Source organism: Xyrauchen texanus, chromosome 34, assembly GCF_025860055.1.
Source record: "Xyrauchen texanus isolate HMW12.3.18 chromosome 34, RBS_HiC_50CHRs, whole genome shotgun sequence".
NCBI lineage: Eukaryota > Metazoa > Chordata > Actinopteri > Cypriniformes > Catostomidae > Xyrauchen > Xyrauchen texanus.
In genome coordinates this window covers 29,567,207-29,583,940 of record NC_068309.1, presented here as the reverse complement: position 1 = coordinate 29,583,940, position 16,734 = coordinate 29,567,207, and the positions used below count along the sequence as shown (strand labels likewise).

The 16,734-nt window shown below is 37.7% G+C and overlaps 1 protein-coding gene across 3 annotated transcripts in view; it reads right to left on the bottom strand.

The window, feature by feature from the left end:
* Positions 1-495: 495 nt before the first annotated feature.
* LOC127628159 (rho GTPase-activating protein 7-like) overlaps positions 496-16,734 on the bottom strand; it is a 104,582-nt gene continuing 88,343 nt past the window's right edge. Inside the window, exons 7-14 of one of the 3 annotated variants that reach the window (XM_052104880.1) lie at positions 15,820-15,979; positions 12,197-12,395; positions 11,784-11,997; positions 7,564-7,678; positions 7,072-7,293; positions 4,342-4,559; positions 2,417-2,590; positions 496-1,507 (exon numbers count right to left, since the gene is read on the bottom strand). In XM_052104880.1, the coding sequence (XP_051960840.1) occupies positions 1,396-1,507; positions 2,417-2,590; positions 4,342-4,559; positions 7,072-7,293; positions 7,564-7,678; positions 11,784-11,997; positions 12,197-12,395; positions 15,820-15,979 (1,414 nt within the window). In that variant the 3' untranslated portion in view covers positions 496-1,395. The remainder of the gene's footprint in view (positions 1,508-2,416; positions 2,591-4,341; positions 4,560-7,071; positions 7,294-7,563; positions 7,679-11,783; positions 11,998-12,196; positions 12,396-15,819; positions 15,980-16,734) is intronic. The other 2 variants (XM_052104879.1, XM_052104881.1) reach the window with 2 other exon arrangements.

The following is a 16,734-nucleotide window of genomic DNA, read 5'->3' as shown; positions in this document are numbered from 1 at the left end:
GCTAATAACAATGTGCTATAGATTATTTTACATGATTGAAAACAACAACTTTAATAATTTATGATCCTTCATTCTCATTTTACTGCAACAAGGACTGCTTGTAATTTGATATACCTTTACCATTGAATCTGAAAATGATAAGACCAATGATGTTAAAGGGATAGATCACCAACGATTTAAATTCTACCATCAATAACTCACGCTTATGTTTGTTTCAAACCTGTTTAAAAAAAATTCTGTGGAATACAAAAGAATATAGAAAGTAATAGGAGTTTAACATGACGGTGTAAATGGTGACAGATTTTTCATTTTTGGGTGAACTACCCCTTAATAATCAATATTCTCATTTGCAGATTCAACATTGAATGTAGTTTGTCAATTAATTTTATATTTATTTTCTTAGTATGCATTAAAAAATTATAAATAATCTCAAGCCAAGTTGTTATTATTTTAATGATATATTTAAATAAAATCTGTTACATACATACAGTATCAACAAACCATCACAACAAATTAAGTTATATTAGACCTTGCTATAATAAAGTTGACCTTTCATAAAATAGTATATTTAAGTTGCCTTTTCTGAAATCAAATACATGGAGTTCCTTTTTTGATCATGTTGTCCAAAACTGTATGTTAGTAAAATGCTAAATAATAAGAAATTACAGTTGTAGCATTTGGGTCTGACAGCACAGAGCTTTGTAATGTGCCAAGTCACATAATTTTTATGATGGGACTTAGCTTGATCAGAGACTCTGATATAAATAAAAACAAACGTGGCAGCTTCCAACCAAATAAAAAAAAGAAAAATCATGACTGCTTGAATCAACGTCACATTCGCTACTATACATGAGAATTGTCTCTCAAAGCTAATGTGTCCCTATGTCTTGATTGAAGCATGTTTGAAATAATGCAATAGTGTGATACAACAATGGTTCAGGGGCCATGTCCTCAGAGTGCTGGATTTTAAATTGTGTCCACCAGTCTTTCTTTTCATTTTAATTTATTTTAAAAACTGCGAGAGTTGAGTGTCTGAGTCAACCACTGCTATGCATTAGCCCATGAAACAGTCCTTTAAATAGGATGAGACATTTCATTACTCTGACACTCTCCCTTGTCTGTCTTGATAATGCCAAGTGCACCAGCTCTCCTGGTACACCTCATCACACTGTTGTTGTTCCTTGTCTCCAGGATGAATGGTTTTTGCATTAAAATGGTCCCGTAACTCTCCACGGTACTGAGATTCTGGAACAACTTGGAAGATTTCTCTTCATAATCCTGCAGCTCTGGAGCTCACTCACTCCATTTACAGTGTGTGCTCCCTTATTTTGAGCTGACAGATACCTCAGGGATTATAAAGCTGTCCAGGGTTTGACATATTATTCTTTGGAGCCCTTACTGCGTTTTTGAGTCTTTTGTTTTGGGTCTAAAGGAGTCCCTCATGGCCATCAACACAGATGAAACTAGGTGTCCTCCTATTTTATGGTGCCATTCTGGAGATCGGCCTCTGATAAAAGAGAAAGAGTGTGAACAGTCAATATTGAGATGCTGCTGCATCATAAAATAAACTTCAAGTATTAGGGGTTCCAGACAGGTTTATTTGCAGTTTCATCTAGCAAATGGGATGAGTCTAATTGGGGTAGCAGGCAATGTTAAGGAAAGAAAATGAGTACTGTAAACGAATAAGCAAACGGCCACTAGCTTACATTCTCACAATTAAAGTGTTCGTTTACAACTAAAGGAGAGCAAGGTGTGATTCAGCCATTAAATTAATTATAACTTGTTTAAAAACAAACACCCATGTTAGTAATTTCATATTTCAGTTTCTGAATATAACAGTGCAATAACATTCTTTGGTTAGCATCTGAAAAGCAATACAATATCTAATGAATGTGCCATCTTTTAGAAAATTGAGCCCATATAGTCACTTTGTAAAAGTCTGCTTCCCTAATTGAAAGTACAGATTCATGCTCCCAACCCACCAATCAATAAACCACAATAGGCTGTTTACTTCATTTTGACAGGACAAATACATGCTGCAATCAGAAAAATTGCATAGCGTCTTTTCACCTGCTTCTCAAATGTGCCAGCTAGACAAGTTCTAGCCAGTGGAGGTAATATAGTGTGTCTCAATGATTGTGCCGCATGTTTGCGCTGTCACAACACATCCCCAGGAATGCGTCTCAATTTTCGACGACAACTGTTTGCTGTATTACAGCCAAGTGTATCATTGATTCTGCCCTAAAATATGTATCTATAAGGGCTCTTGTAGTGCAAGAGAGACTTGCAGGTAACAAATTGATTATTAAAGAAACTACAAATCTCTGAGCCTTAGCAAGAAATCTGAGCCTGAAACTCTCTCAAATACGCCCCCATTTTCAACCTCTTCTCTTTTTATTTGGTCAGAGATACACACCTTGTGTCTGTCCGGCAGAGGTGCGTAACTCGTGACTTCTTTGACCCCATTGGCTCGATTAAGAAAAAGCAGCAGAAAACTTGAGCCCTCACACCTCGGATAGCCACAGAAGCATGTTCGACAGAAGTGGAGGACACGAACAGAGACCCTGTCGTAGAATCTGATTGCCAAGTCCTACAGCAAGAGAATGTAATAGTTCAGAAACACAGTAATAGAAAGAAGTATCTTGGGTAACACCAAGAATCAGAACAGCAATGCAAGCTCTTATATATGTGGGGTGGCTCAATTACAGCCATGGCAAGGGTAAATGGGATTACACATGCAATGGTGTGCATGTTATGAGATGCCGTTGTCAAGGGATTTACTCTTTACCGTGCTTATTTGTCACTGAATATGCCATCAAATCCAGGAATGAACTCATGCTAAATCTTAGTTTTCTTTTGAAAGGTACACTATTATCATTCAAGAAGACGTCATCAATTAAGTTGTCCCAGATGTTAATGCAAGGAATTATGCAAAGGCAAATCACCTTTGAAAATGAAGCATAAATGATTGGGCTCTGAGTTCATTCTGTGAGCATCATCTCATTTCATGGTCTCAAAGTACTTTGGTGCTGTGCCATGATACCCAGAGGACTACAAGCTTCTAAGTCTTGCGTGACAAGCCTCAAGTTTGTGAAAACTTGATGCAACTTTGAATTTCCAGTTATTGCCCATTTTTCAACTTCCCTCAGAGTTATTGAATCTTTATCATTTGGGATGATGACATATTTTTGGCAGTTTATGGTGACCACCTCTTCAAGCTTCAAAAGGCTCTTTGCACGATAGCAGTAGTTACACAGCATTCGTGAGATGTGGCGTTTAAGTGAACTCATTTTGTTTTATCTTCAACGGGACCACCAGTGATTTGAATAACAGAAAACACCACAGCTGCACACAAACATGTCTGAAGCGTTTGTAGTGGAAGAATAGATGCATTTCAATATCCAGTCCTCAATCAAACAGTGTGATGGAGGAGGCCGAAGGTAGCTACCAGTACCGTCGCTCCCTATACGCACATTATGCAGTTTACGTAGGGAACCAACTCCCTTAGGGGGCACCATCTTACCCTGAGGGGGCACTAGAAACTCCACCAGCTGCCCATACTCGCACGTTATACGTTATTTGAGCACCCAAAAGCAGCCGTGGAACACAGAAGATCGACTCGCACCATGCATTACATTTTGGACCGGTGCAAGCTCATAGCGGATGGGGTTACCTGGCGCAATGCCATATATAGAAACCAAGCTATTGACAGTATGTCCCATCCCATTGACAAAAAACTTTGTTTAACATAGAAAAGATCCATAAGTAGGACATGGTGTGAATAGCTATCTTCAGCCCCATCTTTGTTTGATTGAGGACACTGGTTCAAACAAATAAAGCTGGGCATAGAAGTGAAGCTATTTTTTGACTACAAACTCTGCTCTCTGGTTTATGTGAAACTATGTTGTGTTTTCTGTTGTTAATATTGCTGGTTGTCCTGTTGAAGTGAAATAAAATGAGAATTTGCTTGAATGCTCCACCATGTGAGCGGCAGCATGAGATCAATGGTCGGTCAAGTGTTTCACTCAATTATACACTGGATTGTGGTTTGTTTCTCACCAAATCTAATCTTATTCCTTTAGAACCAGGCATGAGTAGCATACAGTAATTATTTAGATGTCTGAATTATACTTTTGTAGCTTCAAGAGGTGGTCACCATAAACTATGCCATTGTACGACATCACTGAGAACACAATTTTTTCACAGTTTCTTCCTTTGTGCTAAGAAAAATAAAGTCATATGGTGTTATAACAAAACAGAGGTGAGTAAACAATGACTACATTTTCATTTTGTGGTGAACTATCCCTTTAAGGATGAGTTATTCTTCAAGTGGCCCATTACCTCAGAAGTACATGCTGCATTGGTGGCCTGGCACCTGCAGCCTGCAGTATATAATGATACACCTCTGCATCCTTGTCCAGAGTCTCCACCACCTCATTGTACAAGAGGTCTCTTTGCCACTGACCGTGTTCTCTTAACACACGGTGGAAGACTTCCTGTAATGGAGCATCCACTTCTGTCGTTCCTTTCCACAGCCGCAATGGATAACCATCCTCCACCTTCAACATTTAAATTAGAGTGATTTAGAGGGGTCTCATCTTTTGGTTTTTAAGATGTTTAGAAAGATGGATTGCAAATGGCACAGAAGGCTCCTGCCATATCGCATGAAAGGACTTCATATAGGTTTTTAAGGTAAATGCTCTATCAAGTTTTAAATCAACAAAACCGACCTCCCTACACATAACCTTAAATCTAATGCGAGATGAAAAACGCAATTGCTGAGGCAACCACATCATTTGTTGTGTGTTGACTCATACACGATCAATTTTATAAATGTAGTTGGTTATGTAATCCAAATCCTAAAATGAATGGCCTTAATAGAGTATGATAAATCATGTACTATAGTAAAGGTGTTTAGAGGTCATAAGCAGGGATGTAGTGGAGGCTAAACGCACGTAAACGCCGTTTACGCACCTCCCAAAAGTCGGAAATAGCGTTTACCCACCTCCAAAGTGGGTTTATCCACCTCTAAATTGCGTTTATCCACCTCTAAATAGATAGTTCCTAAGCCATTTTAAATTAAGCTTATGTCGTTTTAATTTCATATTGTTCATTATTAGTTTCATAGGTTGTTAAACCTAAGACGAAGTCTTTCATAATGCGCTGCTGGCAGTGTTTCCCATGCGCGTGCATCGATATTGACTACTACCAGCTATATACAGCGTGCTGACCTCAAAGATCCAGCTGTATTCTAACAATAACTTAGCTCTCCTTATTAGCTAGGCTCCTTGCATGCTGGCTAATAACTGACAGTGCTGTGTTGGACAGATTTATGCAGCGGTGTTCCATGACAGAGAGAGAGCGCGAGAGGTACGGGTGAGAGAGAGAGAGGGACGAGCGAGAGGTAGCCTAGTGCTGCGCGAATGCGCTATGGCTCTCTGCAATCAAATACGATTTTAAATAGGCTTAGTAAAAAATAAAAAATAAATCGAAAATCAATGTTTGGCGGTCAGCGTTGATATTGATATCTGAATATAATCTGTTAAATGTATGTGTTTAGAACCACTGTAGGCCTATATTATTTTGTGTTCAAAATGGAACTTATATTGTCTTTCTTCTGTTAATTACAGAAACTGAGTTTTCTTAAAATTAAAATATGTGGCACCAGATTCATTCTTCTGTCGTTAATCTGCACTATTTTACTATCTAAACTATTTTGATAATCAATTAGTCGGGTTGAGTCATTTTTTAAGACAAAAGTAAAAAATTATTTGATTCCAGCTTGTTAAATGTGAATATGTTCTAGTGTCTTCTCTCCTCTGTGACAGTAAACTGAATATCTTTGAGTTGTGGACAAAGCGAGACATTTGAGGACGTCATCCTCCTGGGCTTTTGGGAAACACTGATCCACATTGTTCTGACATATTATAGACCAAACAACTAATTGATTACTCGAGAAAATATTCAACAGATTAATCGACTATGAAAATAATCCCAAATCCCTAATCATTATGTACAAGTGCATTGCATTGGAAGCCCTGGATATAAGCCTCCCTCTCTATCTCTCTTAAATATTTTTGTTCTCTCTGTTTTGTCATTTAGTAAACTTTATAGATTTCAACCATATTATTCCTTCTTGGGTCTCTTTAACAAGAACTTAGATTAATGTATGAATTGAATAGTGATTGTGTGACCTATGATGAGGGAACAACCAGTGATACCCTTGGTAGTACCATCAAATGATAGCCTATAGCGATGTCATCAGGATACACATACACCGGTAGGCAGTGGCCCACCTTACCGGGTGACCACATCGTGGTCCACCAGAATTTATAGTTTACCCACCTCTTTTTTTACCACTACACCTCTGGTCATAAGAGAACATTGTGTAAGAAAATGTGGTGAAATGTGTTTACGAAATGAAAATCTGCCGTTTTACTCGTGATTGATTGATTGAAAGGGAATGAAAGTAAAAACGTAAAAAACATTCTGCAAAAATGCTGGTATAGTAATGTTATTCTATGAGAAAAGATGGGATGACAAGTGCAACATAAACAGACTAATCTTATGGGAAAATCAGCAGCAGGAGATCTAATGTTTTGACTGTTAAAACTGGTATATTCCTTGTGAATTTCTGGACTGCCCCCGGTGGATGAAGCTGAAACTACAGTCGTACACCTTTGCGCAAACTGAAGAGATGAGCAAACATTATACGAATAAAACATTTGAGTAGTAATAACATTAATATACTCCTAACTTTAAAAGTACTGAGACCAAAACAGTATTCTCTTACTTCTGTAGCATCATGATTTTTTCCTTGTTCAGAATTTGGCACAACTGGTCCTAATAGAGTTAAAACATTTCTAACTAACAGACCAATTTTCCATGTAAACTAAACTAGGTGTTTGCATACTACTGATTTTGACTTTTGCTCAATCCTTGTTGAAAACTTTATATCATAACACAAAAAATATTATGAACTATTTTCGCTAGAGGCAGGAATCTGCTTGATAGTTTTTCAATCTCTGAACCTTTGATCTTATGATGTAATTTGGAAGAGTAAGTACAAACCTTTTTAACTGCCACGTCCACATGATCAGAGCTTGAACTGGATGTCCAGCCTTTAGACTTCTCCCTGGCCTCCCTCAGAAGTTTTTGTGTGAGCAGGGCCAGCCTGGCACAGTCTGTAAGTTCATTTTCTCGGAAGTGAGAAAAAGATCTTAGACCTGCATCATTTTGCAGTGAATCTTCTGTAAAGCTGCCTGCTCCCTGGGCTTCCCAGTATTTTGGGATCTGTATTGATGGCAGATACATATAGTCATGAAGGTGTAAGGATGTCAAATTACACACATTTTGCTAACATTACAGATAGCATGCCAAGTTGCTGGAAACTTTAATAAATATCGTTTTGGCAATCTTGTCTTTGCATTACAACACTAGTGCTGAAAAAAAAAAAAAACTATTGAAAAGGCATTGAGCAGGGAAGCTGGTATTGTGCATTTAGCTCTGAGCAGGGAAGCTGATAGTCATTAGTACTAATTAACTGAACAGTGTGCAGTGGACCTGGAAAAGGCGAGAGCATTCGGTAACCATATGCGCCAGTCCCTGTGTTGCAGCCAGGTTCTCACTCAGATCCCTCTGATCCGGTCTTCCCAAACTGTATTTCCGTTGTCTAGACCTATGCAGAAAATAGCACACATTTGTACTTTTTAAAAAAAATAACTATTAAACAATAATTAACAACTCCATAGATATAAATTTAGCAAACTATAGTTGTTTAGAACATCTACTTTGTGCGTGACACAAGTAATTTTTCTAACAGTTGTTTACAGACAGATTGTTTCACTTTTAATTGACTAAATCACAATTCCAGTGGGTCAGAAGTTTACATACACTAAGTTAACTGTGCCTTTATGCAGCTTGGAAAATTCCAGAAAATAATGTAAATCCTTTAGATAATTAGCCAATCAGCTTCTGATAGGAGGTGTACTGAATTGGAGGTGTACCTATGGATGTATTTTAAGGCCTACCTTCAAACTCAGTGCCTCTTTTCTTGACATCATGGGAAAATCAAAAGAAATCAGCCAACACCACGGAAAAAAAATTGTGGGCTTCCACAAGTCTGGTTCATCCTTGGGAGCAATTTCCAAACACCTGAAGTTACCACGTTCATCTGTACAAACAATAGTATGCAAGTATAAACACCACGGGACCATGCAGCCATCATACCACTCAGGAAGGAGATGCATTCTGTCTTCTAGAGATGAATGTACTTTGGTGCGAAAAGTGAAAATCAATCCCAGAACAACAGCAAAGGTTTGTGAAGATGCTGAAGGAAACAAGTCGACAGGTATCTATATCCACAGTAAAACAAGTCCTATATCGACATAGACCAGATTACAGTTTTCAAGCGCACATGGGACAAAGATCTTACTATTTGGAGAAATGTCCTCTGGTCTAATGAAACAAAAATGTAAATGTTTGGCCATAATGACCATCTTTATTTTTTGAGGAAAAAGGGTGAGGCCGAAGAACACCATCCCAACTGTGAACCATGGGGGTGGCAGCATCATGTTGTGGGGGTGCTTTGCTGCAGGAGGGACTGGTGCGCTTCACAAAACAGATGGCATCATGAGGAAGGAAAATTATGTGGATATATTGAAGCAGCATCTCAAGACATAAGCCAGGAAGGTAAAGCTTGGTCACAAAAGAGTCTTCCAAATGGACAATGACCCCAAGCATACCTCCAAAGTTGTGGCAAAATGGTTTAAGGACAACAAAGTCAAGGTATTAAAGTGGCCATCAGAAAGCCCTGACCTCAATCCGATAGAACATTTGTAGGCAGAACTGAAAATGTGTGTGTGATCAAGGAGTTCTACAAACCTGAATCATTTACACCAGTTCTGTCTGGAAGAATGGGTCAAAATTCCAGCAACTTATTTTGAGAAGCTTGTGGAGGTCTACCCAAAATGTTTGACCCAAGTTAAACAATTTAAAGGCAATGCTACCAAATACTAACAAAGTTTATGTAAACATATGACCCACTGGGAATGTGAAATAAAAGCTGAAATAAATAATTCTCTCTACTATTATTCTGACATTTCACATTCTTAAAATAGTGATCCTAACTGACCTAAAGGCGGGTGCACACTTTACGATTTTGGCCACAATTCTGCTGTCTGAGACAAATTATGAGAATCCTAAAGCATTTCTGTCGTTGTATAGGCAAAATCAGCAATCTTACAACTTTCAGTTTGACATGTTCACCGATGGCCGATTAATAGCCTTTGCGATGATCTTTAACCTCTGATGAAGTCAGAAATTAAGCATCGCAGCCCTATAGTGTGACTGCTATTACGACCGCCAGATGAGATATTCCGCTTCTATCTCTCACCCTTAGTCACTTGGAAAGAAACCTGCTCCGCGTCTGCACCATAGCAACATTTCTGCCCAGTTATCACTCTACTCAAGCTCTTTCAATGTTTTTTCTTTTAATTTATATAAATAGTTTTAATACATAAATAATATATATATATATATATATATATATATATATATATATATATATATATAAAAGCTGAACAATTTATATTGGTAAGTAGCCTATTTATGGAATGTTTTTATCCAAATCAGCAGATACAGTTGGATACAATTACAGAAATCTGTCATGTTTGTGCATTATCCATAGGGAATTTGCAAGCACAATATTTTTTCAGGTTACTAATCTAAAAGAGGAGAAAGGCGTACTATAACCCAATTTTTTTTGTTTACCCATTTATTAATGGAGAAGTTTGTCATTTTCAGGCCACAAGTCTTTTTATTTCCACTATGAATATTTGCTCCCTCATTCGCGTTCATTCTCAACATCTGTATATTTTTGTATTTGTGATCAGGCTGTCTTATTATAGGCTTATTTGACAAAATCCATCTTTCTTTTTATTTGTTAGCCTCTGGTCGTGATTGAGTGGTATTGGAGCAATGGAAACACTGATGTCCTGGCAAATCTCGCTGTTTTGTTTCAGTCCCGTAATGTGACCAGTCGGCTACTATGTGTATCGTACAGTCTGACACAACATTGCACAGTGTGCCATGGCAATATAAATGCATTCATATCATCCAGTCTGACAAGCAATAATCCTAAAGGAGTGTAAAAATCCAACAGTGTATAGCAGGCTTAAGTCATGGAACCTTTCCTACGATTAAATGTCAGGAATTTAAATGCATTTGGCTAAAGTTGTATCTAAACTTCTGAGTCCAACTGTATATAATAAACTACAGTTCTCTGTCGAGTTTTTTGTTGTAAAGGAAAATTGTTTTGATTCTACAGATTCTGACACAGAGCCTGCATTTCATTTGTCAACATATTTACTCAGTTTACTTGTTTTCTAGTTTTTCTTCTTATAACAGCATGCTTAAATTAAGCATGGAAATATATCTGCACTGTGCCAATGTATAGCACTCCATCCAGAGCTCTGCAGGAGGGCATAGAGAGCTTACTGCCTCCGTGGCAGCTGGCTTAAGAAATAGGGGGAGTTTCTTCAATTGCCTTCGAGTCAGTCGGTTGGACGCATTTACCCAGTCAGACCTGTGACGTCTCAGTCTCTGTTTGTTTCTTAACGCTGTTACAACTGGATTTTCCTTCAACAAATGAATGAATACCATCTATAGAATCCTATACTTTGGAGCCAGCAGTACTAGAATGTTGGATTACGAATGTTGGATAACGTGTAGGGGCCAACTTTCTATTAGGTGTCTTTAACTATTTTGTACCTACCTGAATAAATAAGCATTTAAAACAATGTACTTATTACTTATAAAGGCAGTTGTGGATTCTGGCATAGGTGATGTAGGCAGCCGCCTAGGGCAGCAATGCTCTCTGGGGTGGCACGACAGGGTTGTACCTGTCAGGTTTTTGTGATTTTTGTAAAAGCAGCTACTTTGCTACTTTGCAGGTATATGTGTGTGTGTATATATATATATATATATATATATATATATATATATATATATATATATATATATATATGTGTGTGTGTGTGTGTGTGTGTGTATATATATATTTATGTATATATATGTGTATATATATATATATATATATATATATATATATATATATATATATATATATATATATATATATATATATGTGTATATATGTATATATGTATGTATGTATGTATATGTATGTGTGTATGTATATATATATATATAGCCATTGTATCAAATGCTGATTTTTTTTTTCATGTAAGTATATGGTAGTTAAAATAAAATCTAATATAAAGCGGGACCACTTATGACAAACAATAAAATAAAGTCTTTATATTCTCAAACATGAAGTCTGAAGGGACCATATTTGCAAATATTTATCCCAATTTCCAACAGAATCTATCTGTCTTCCAGCCCTTCACTTCCGCTCTTTTATCTCAGTCACTCTGCGAGAGTTTCTTTAAACAGCTGAACTGCATTACAGATACAATATCTCCCTTATCTGTGTGAAATTAAATCCAGATGTGAAACTGTGCTGTTACATAAGCTGCTCTCACACAAAACTGAGAAAAAAGTTTTTGGCTTTTCTAACTGGTATTGATGCAATATTTATTGTAAAAGAGGACTTGTCTTAACGGCGCAGAAAATCTGGAGCTAGTTATAATAAAATGTCTTAGCTAGCTGATTGAATGTACAGCACATGGGTATGAGTGACAGTACAATATTATATTTACGTTATAAAATGTTACATAACCATTACAATGCAATGGATTATAGTTTTGACTGCTTCAACCCACCTCATGCTGGTTCTGTCTCTTTTGAAAGAGTTGAGGTGGAAGAGGGAGGGCGCCAAGCACACAGCGATGTTGGTTGGGGTCATTTGGTTCTCCTCCATGCAAGCAACCACCTCTTGCAGGAAGAGGAGGAGGCTCTGAAGGGCCTCCCTGTTCTCATCATTCAGGAGGTAGATGGCAGCTTGAACCCCTGCAAACTGTTGATCTTTGGGGAAGTCTGTGGGGAAATGAAAGACATGAAATGCAGATTAATGACTTGAAAACAGATGTTTCAGTTGGTCTCTAAACAATCCAAATCAACTTTAAATGACAAGCAAATGCTTAAATACACGTATGTTTCTCAAATCTTGTTGTTATTGCTGCAGATGATTGCGTCAAGTTTCATTCATCATTGATTTGACCGGAGCTTAGCTTACATTGGTAGATGTGCAGGAAGCTTTCACACAGTTTGCTGGAGAAGATGGGTTCAGGCAGGTCTCTGAAATACTGCTTCACCATGTCAGCTACATCAAAGGCTGACTGATTTTCAAAGGACACGCTGTCAGGGTCGGCCTCCACCATGTCCCTTAAATTCTGAATGCGGGATTTGACCCCAGACTTTCGGAAGAGTCCAACCTGTGAGGTTTGACCAAGATTGGCGAGAGGGATAAATGGTTATGGACTTGAAACACTGCAGTTCATTATACCACAATTATCATCTAATATGCATAGAGATTTTTAAGAAGGCTATAGACCAAAATGTTTCAAGAATCAGTGTGCAGATATGGATTAGCTAGCCTGGTTTCGTGGGATTAAAATTAATCTAAGAGTGCTTTCACACATGGTTTGATTGCTTGGACCAAACTCGAGTTAATTTCCTCCCCCTCTCTCCCTGCCCCCGCTGGTCTCTGTTCACATCATATTATTTGGGTCAGAACCACGGTCTGATTACGTCATCAATGTACCAGCGGCAACACTTTTATCCCTGTAACTAGGTAACAAGTTACAGAAGATGTCAGCTTCTCTGGGTTAAGTGAAGGATTAAAGTTTGTCTCATTGGATTTACCAACAAAATTTTCATGCACAGAACGACTCCTGCATTTGTCTCCCATGGATGCATTGAATGTGCAATGACGTTATGAATGTTTGCGTTTGTCTGCTGTGTGCCCGCAGATGCATAGCAAGAGATGTGAAGAATGTGGGCCCTCTGAAGGGGATTTAGACACAAGCAATTGCGATCGGGAGCCTGCAAAGATGCAAATTATATGTCATCGCAAGTGATTAACTTTTACGATTGTATCATTATTAGCAACGAACCCTACCAGAGTTCACACGAGAGGGTAAGCATACGTCCTCTTTTTTCCGTACATGTCCTCTTTTTTTGGACTGTAAATTTTCAAAAATGGCCAGGATTTGGCTTTAGTTGCATTATGATGTGCATCTGGTCTAATGGTGCATTCACATATAATGCGAAGCGAAGTGAGCATTTTGCGCTGCACGATTACATACAAAGTCAATGCAAAGATGCGAAATGAAGAAATCAAGCAAATGGCGGAACTCGAACACGCGAAAACGCTTTATTCGCTTAAGTTGACATTTTTAAACTTGAGCGAAAAATTCACATGGCGTGTTGTCGCGAAAGCCTATCAGCATTGAAATTGTCCGGATGTCACTGATGTACTGACGTAGTAGCAGAAGAAATCTTGTTGTAGAGGTGTGTGGGCACCTGGAATTGTATGACACAAGGTCATACATGTACAGAGACCGGACGAAAAAAGACATTGCTTGGAGGAAAGTGAGCGAGGAATTTTGACTTCCTGGTAAGTTCTGAAAATATGCGCGTCTACTTGATTCTAGCTATTGGTTGTACTTTACTATGAACCAAGTTGTAGAAGCCCCTCCTACTGTCATTTTCCGGAATAGAAGGGGGAATACTAATAGTATTCATCTAGCAATCTCTCCTCGAATGCATAACGTGCTGTTGTGTTCAGCATCAAACAGTTGCTTGACAGTAGCAGAAAGGGTCAGCAAAAGGTGAAAGTTCATCAGGTTAATTAACGGACTACTTTTTGCATCCAGGTAAAATTATCATCACATTGCTTCATTTTCCATGGCCATTCAAAATAATAGTAATAGTACCTGCTATTGTCCAAAATAAATCACTTTAAGAGAGCAGCTCACATTCTTCACATCTCGTACAACACATCATTGCACATTCAATGCATCTGCAGGAGATAAACACAAGTGTTGTTCTGTGCATGCAAAGTTTTCGTGGTAAAACCAAAGAGACAAACTTAAATACTTCACTTAACACAGTGACGCCTTCTTGAGTTGTTACATAGTTACAGTGGTAAACAGCTGCCACTTGTAAATCGGACTACGGTTCGAACCCAAATAATACGATGTAAACAGAGACCAGCAGGGGCAGCGAGCGGGGGAGGAAACAAACTTGTTCGGTACAAGCAACAGATCCAAGTGTGAACGCACCCTAAAGAACATGAAATAGGTACATTGCCATGAAAGCAATTCCCTGCATTTTCCAGGTGAAATGTGCACTAGTGATGATAAAACTCTATTATCCAGCTGATTCAAACAATTTCAAGCCAACTTTATGAAAAAAATCTAAATAAACTTTTACTCCCATTGAGGCAATACAAACCAACCAACACAGTTTCAAATCAATGCAATATAGAAAGAATTTTTAGTAAGATTTTCATTAAACACTTTATTTTCTATGTAGCCCTACACCAAAATGTTTAATTCGGTCAGTGCCATTATTTACACACATCTCATGTTATTTAAAACCTTTAGGACTTTTTAACATAATGTTTTTTACACAATAATTTTTTAACACAAAAGGAGAACATCTGGGCTGCAGCTGTCAAGCTCCATACAGGACAAAAAAGATCTTAAAAATACCTCTTAAAGTAGTAGATGTCCAATTTTGGATACTGGGATAGCTGATATAGGCTACATATATGACTACATACAAGTCACCTTAAGCCCTTTAATAGTTGTTGATCATAAACATTACAAATTTGAATGGGCAGAAGACAAAATGTATAGTTAATAGTGCCCTATATTTGTGTTTTCCACACAGACCTAGTCTTGGAATACAGTGCATGGATCGTTTAGGGTACTTTATCCAGAGCTCGACAACCTCATTTCCTTTCACTTTTATTGGAAAAGAGCAGTTAGAGGGCGAGTGGATGACAATTTTCATTTTGCGTGAATAACCCCAACAAAACTATTTCATTGCATCATTATTTTTCAATTATATTGAGGTTTACATGCCATAAAGCATATTCCAAACTTGAGTTACAAGATAAGATTACAGTACTCATAGTATGCTTTAGTCTCTTCTGAGATTGAATTTTGGAACTTTAAAAATAAAATTACACAACAGTTAGTTCCAGTCCACTAATTGTATTGGACAAGCTGCTTTCCAAGACAGCACTTGCTTGTCTGTAATCGCTACATAGATGATCTTGCTTTGGTGATCCAGCTTGTTTTGGAACTGTTTTTATTGGCAGAGCAAACATAATAAAATGGCTGGATGTAGAACATTCTTTCCAACTCGAACCTACATCCAAATCACAGCCTTGCTGTTATTTAGTACAAAGCACATTTGCTTGTTTGATTTAGCATAAAATAAAATAATTACTGGAATGTGAACAGGTGACAATTTGTATTGATTTGAAATTGTGTTGGTTGGTTGATTTGCTTCAATGGGAGTAAAAGTTGTACCATTTTAGCACCAATAGTGCACATTTCACTTTGAAACTGCAGAGAATTGATTTGTTATAATATGCTTAACGTTGCTTCGATTAATGCAATTAAAAGCAATGATTTTAATGTTAAATTAAATACACACTTATTCTAAATTCAAAATACAGTTCATTATTTAAATATTACTCAATTCAGTTTAATGGAAATGTGTCATACAGTTGAAATCTTAAAAAAAGACTGAAATATTATTGAGTGCACATTCAACTTTTGTATATTTAGTAATTCTTGAAACATAGTCTCCATTTCTGGTTGGTGACGTGACGTGCCATACCTGATCCAAACATTTGGTCCTCAAGAACTCCACTGCTCTCAGAATGCTTGGTGGTAAAGGTTTCCCAGATTGCTGGACGCTCTGGAGCAAAGGCACCCCAAACACCTTTCTGCTCTTGTGTTCTGAAGGTGTAACCTTTCGGTAGACTTTAGGCACCGTCCTAGGATTGCATAAGCACATAATGCATTATTTTTAGATGCTTGTACTCATCTGCATTTTTCTGAGATAATGATGTGTTCTTCTAAATTGACAGATGAAATATCTGTGTATTCAGTTTATTTGCTGATCTCATAAATGGCGGCAACCACATCCGGAGTGTTCTGAAGCCGTCCTGCGCATCCGCATCAGTGATAAATCTTTGAGTGTGCTGAACTGACATTTCATTTGTTTGTTGTAGTAAGCATCTTGGTATTTTCTCTGTTTGACATTGATAAATACAGCAGTGAAGAAATTCAAATATTAGAATGGGTGTAGTGGTTTTAACCTTTGAGTACATATCGGCCTGCTGCGAAAAGCTCATGAGGAATTTTGAACTGTCCGATTCGTTCAGCAAAGCACATATTGATATACATTCTGAAAAGCCCTTTTTTCATTAGACGATGAACTTACAGTAGTGCCATGGCTATAAGCTGAAGATAACCTGACAACTAGGCCTGCTTCTCATTATTTCTATATAAACCAGGTTCAGGGACCCTGAGATAAAACTTCAAAGCCATTTAAAAGACGTTTTTCGGGAGCCTAACTAATTTGACAAATTAGATTTTCAACATTTCATAAAATGCAGTTCCCCTTGATAGCATTAGCCTCCATTTCCCTCATTATTTCTCTTTTAGCCCAATTCTCATTAACATCAAGCTGGGTTGTTCAATTAAAGACAATATCAGCATCTAACTTATTTCATTAGCTAAATGATGT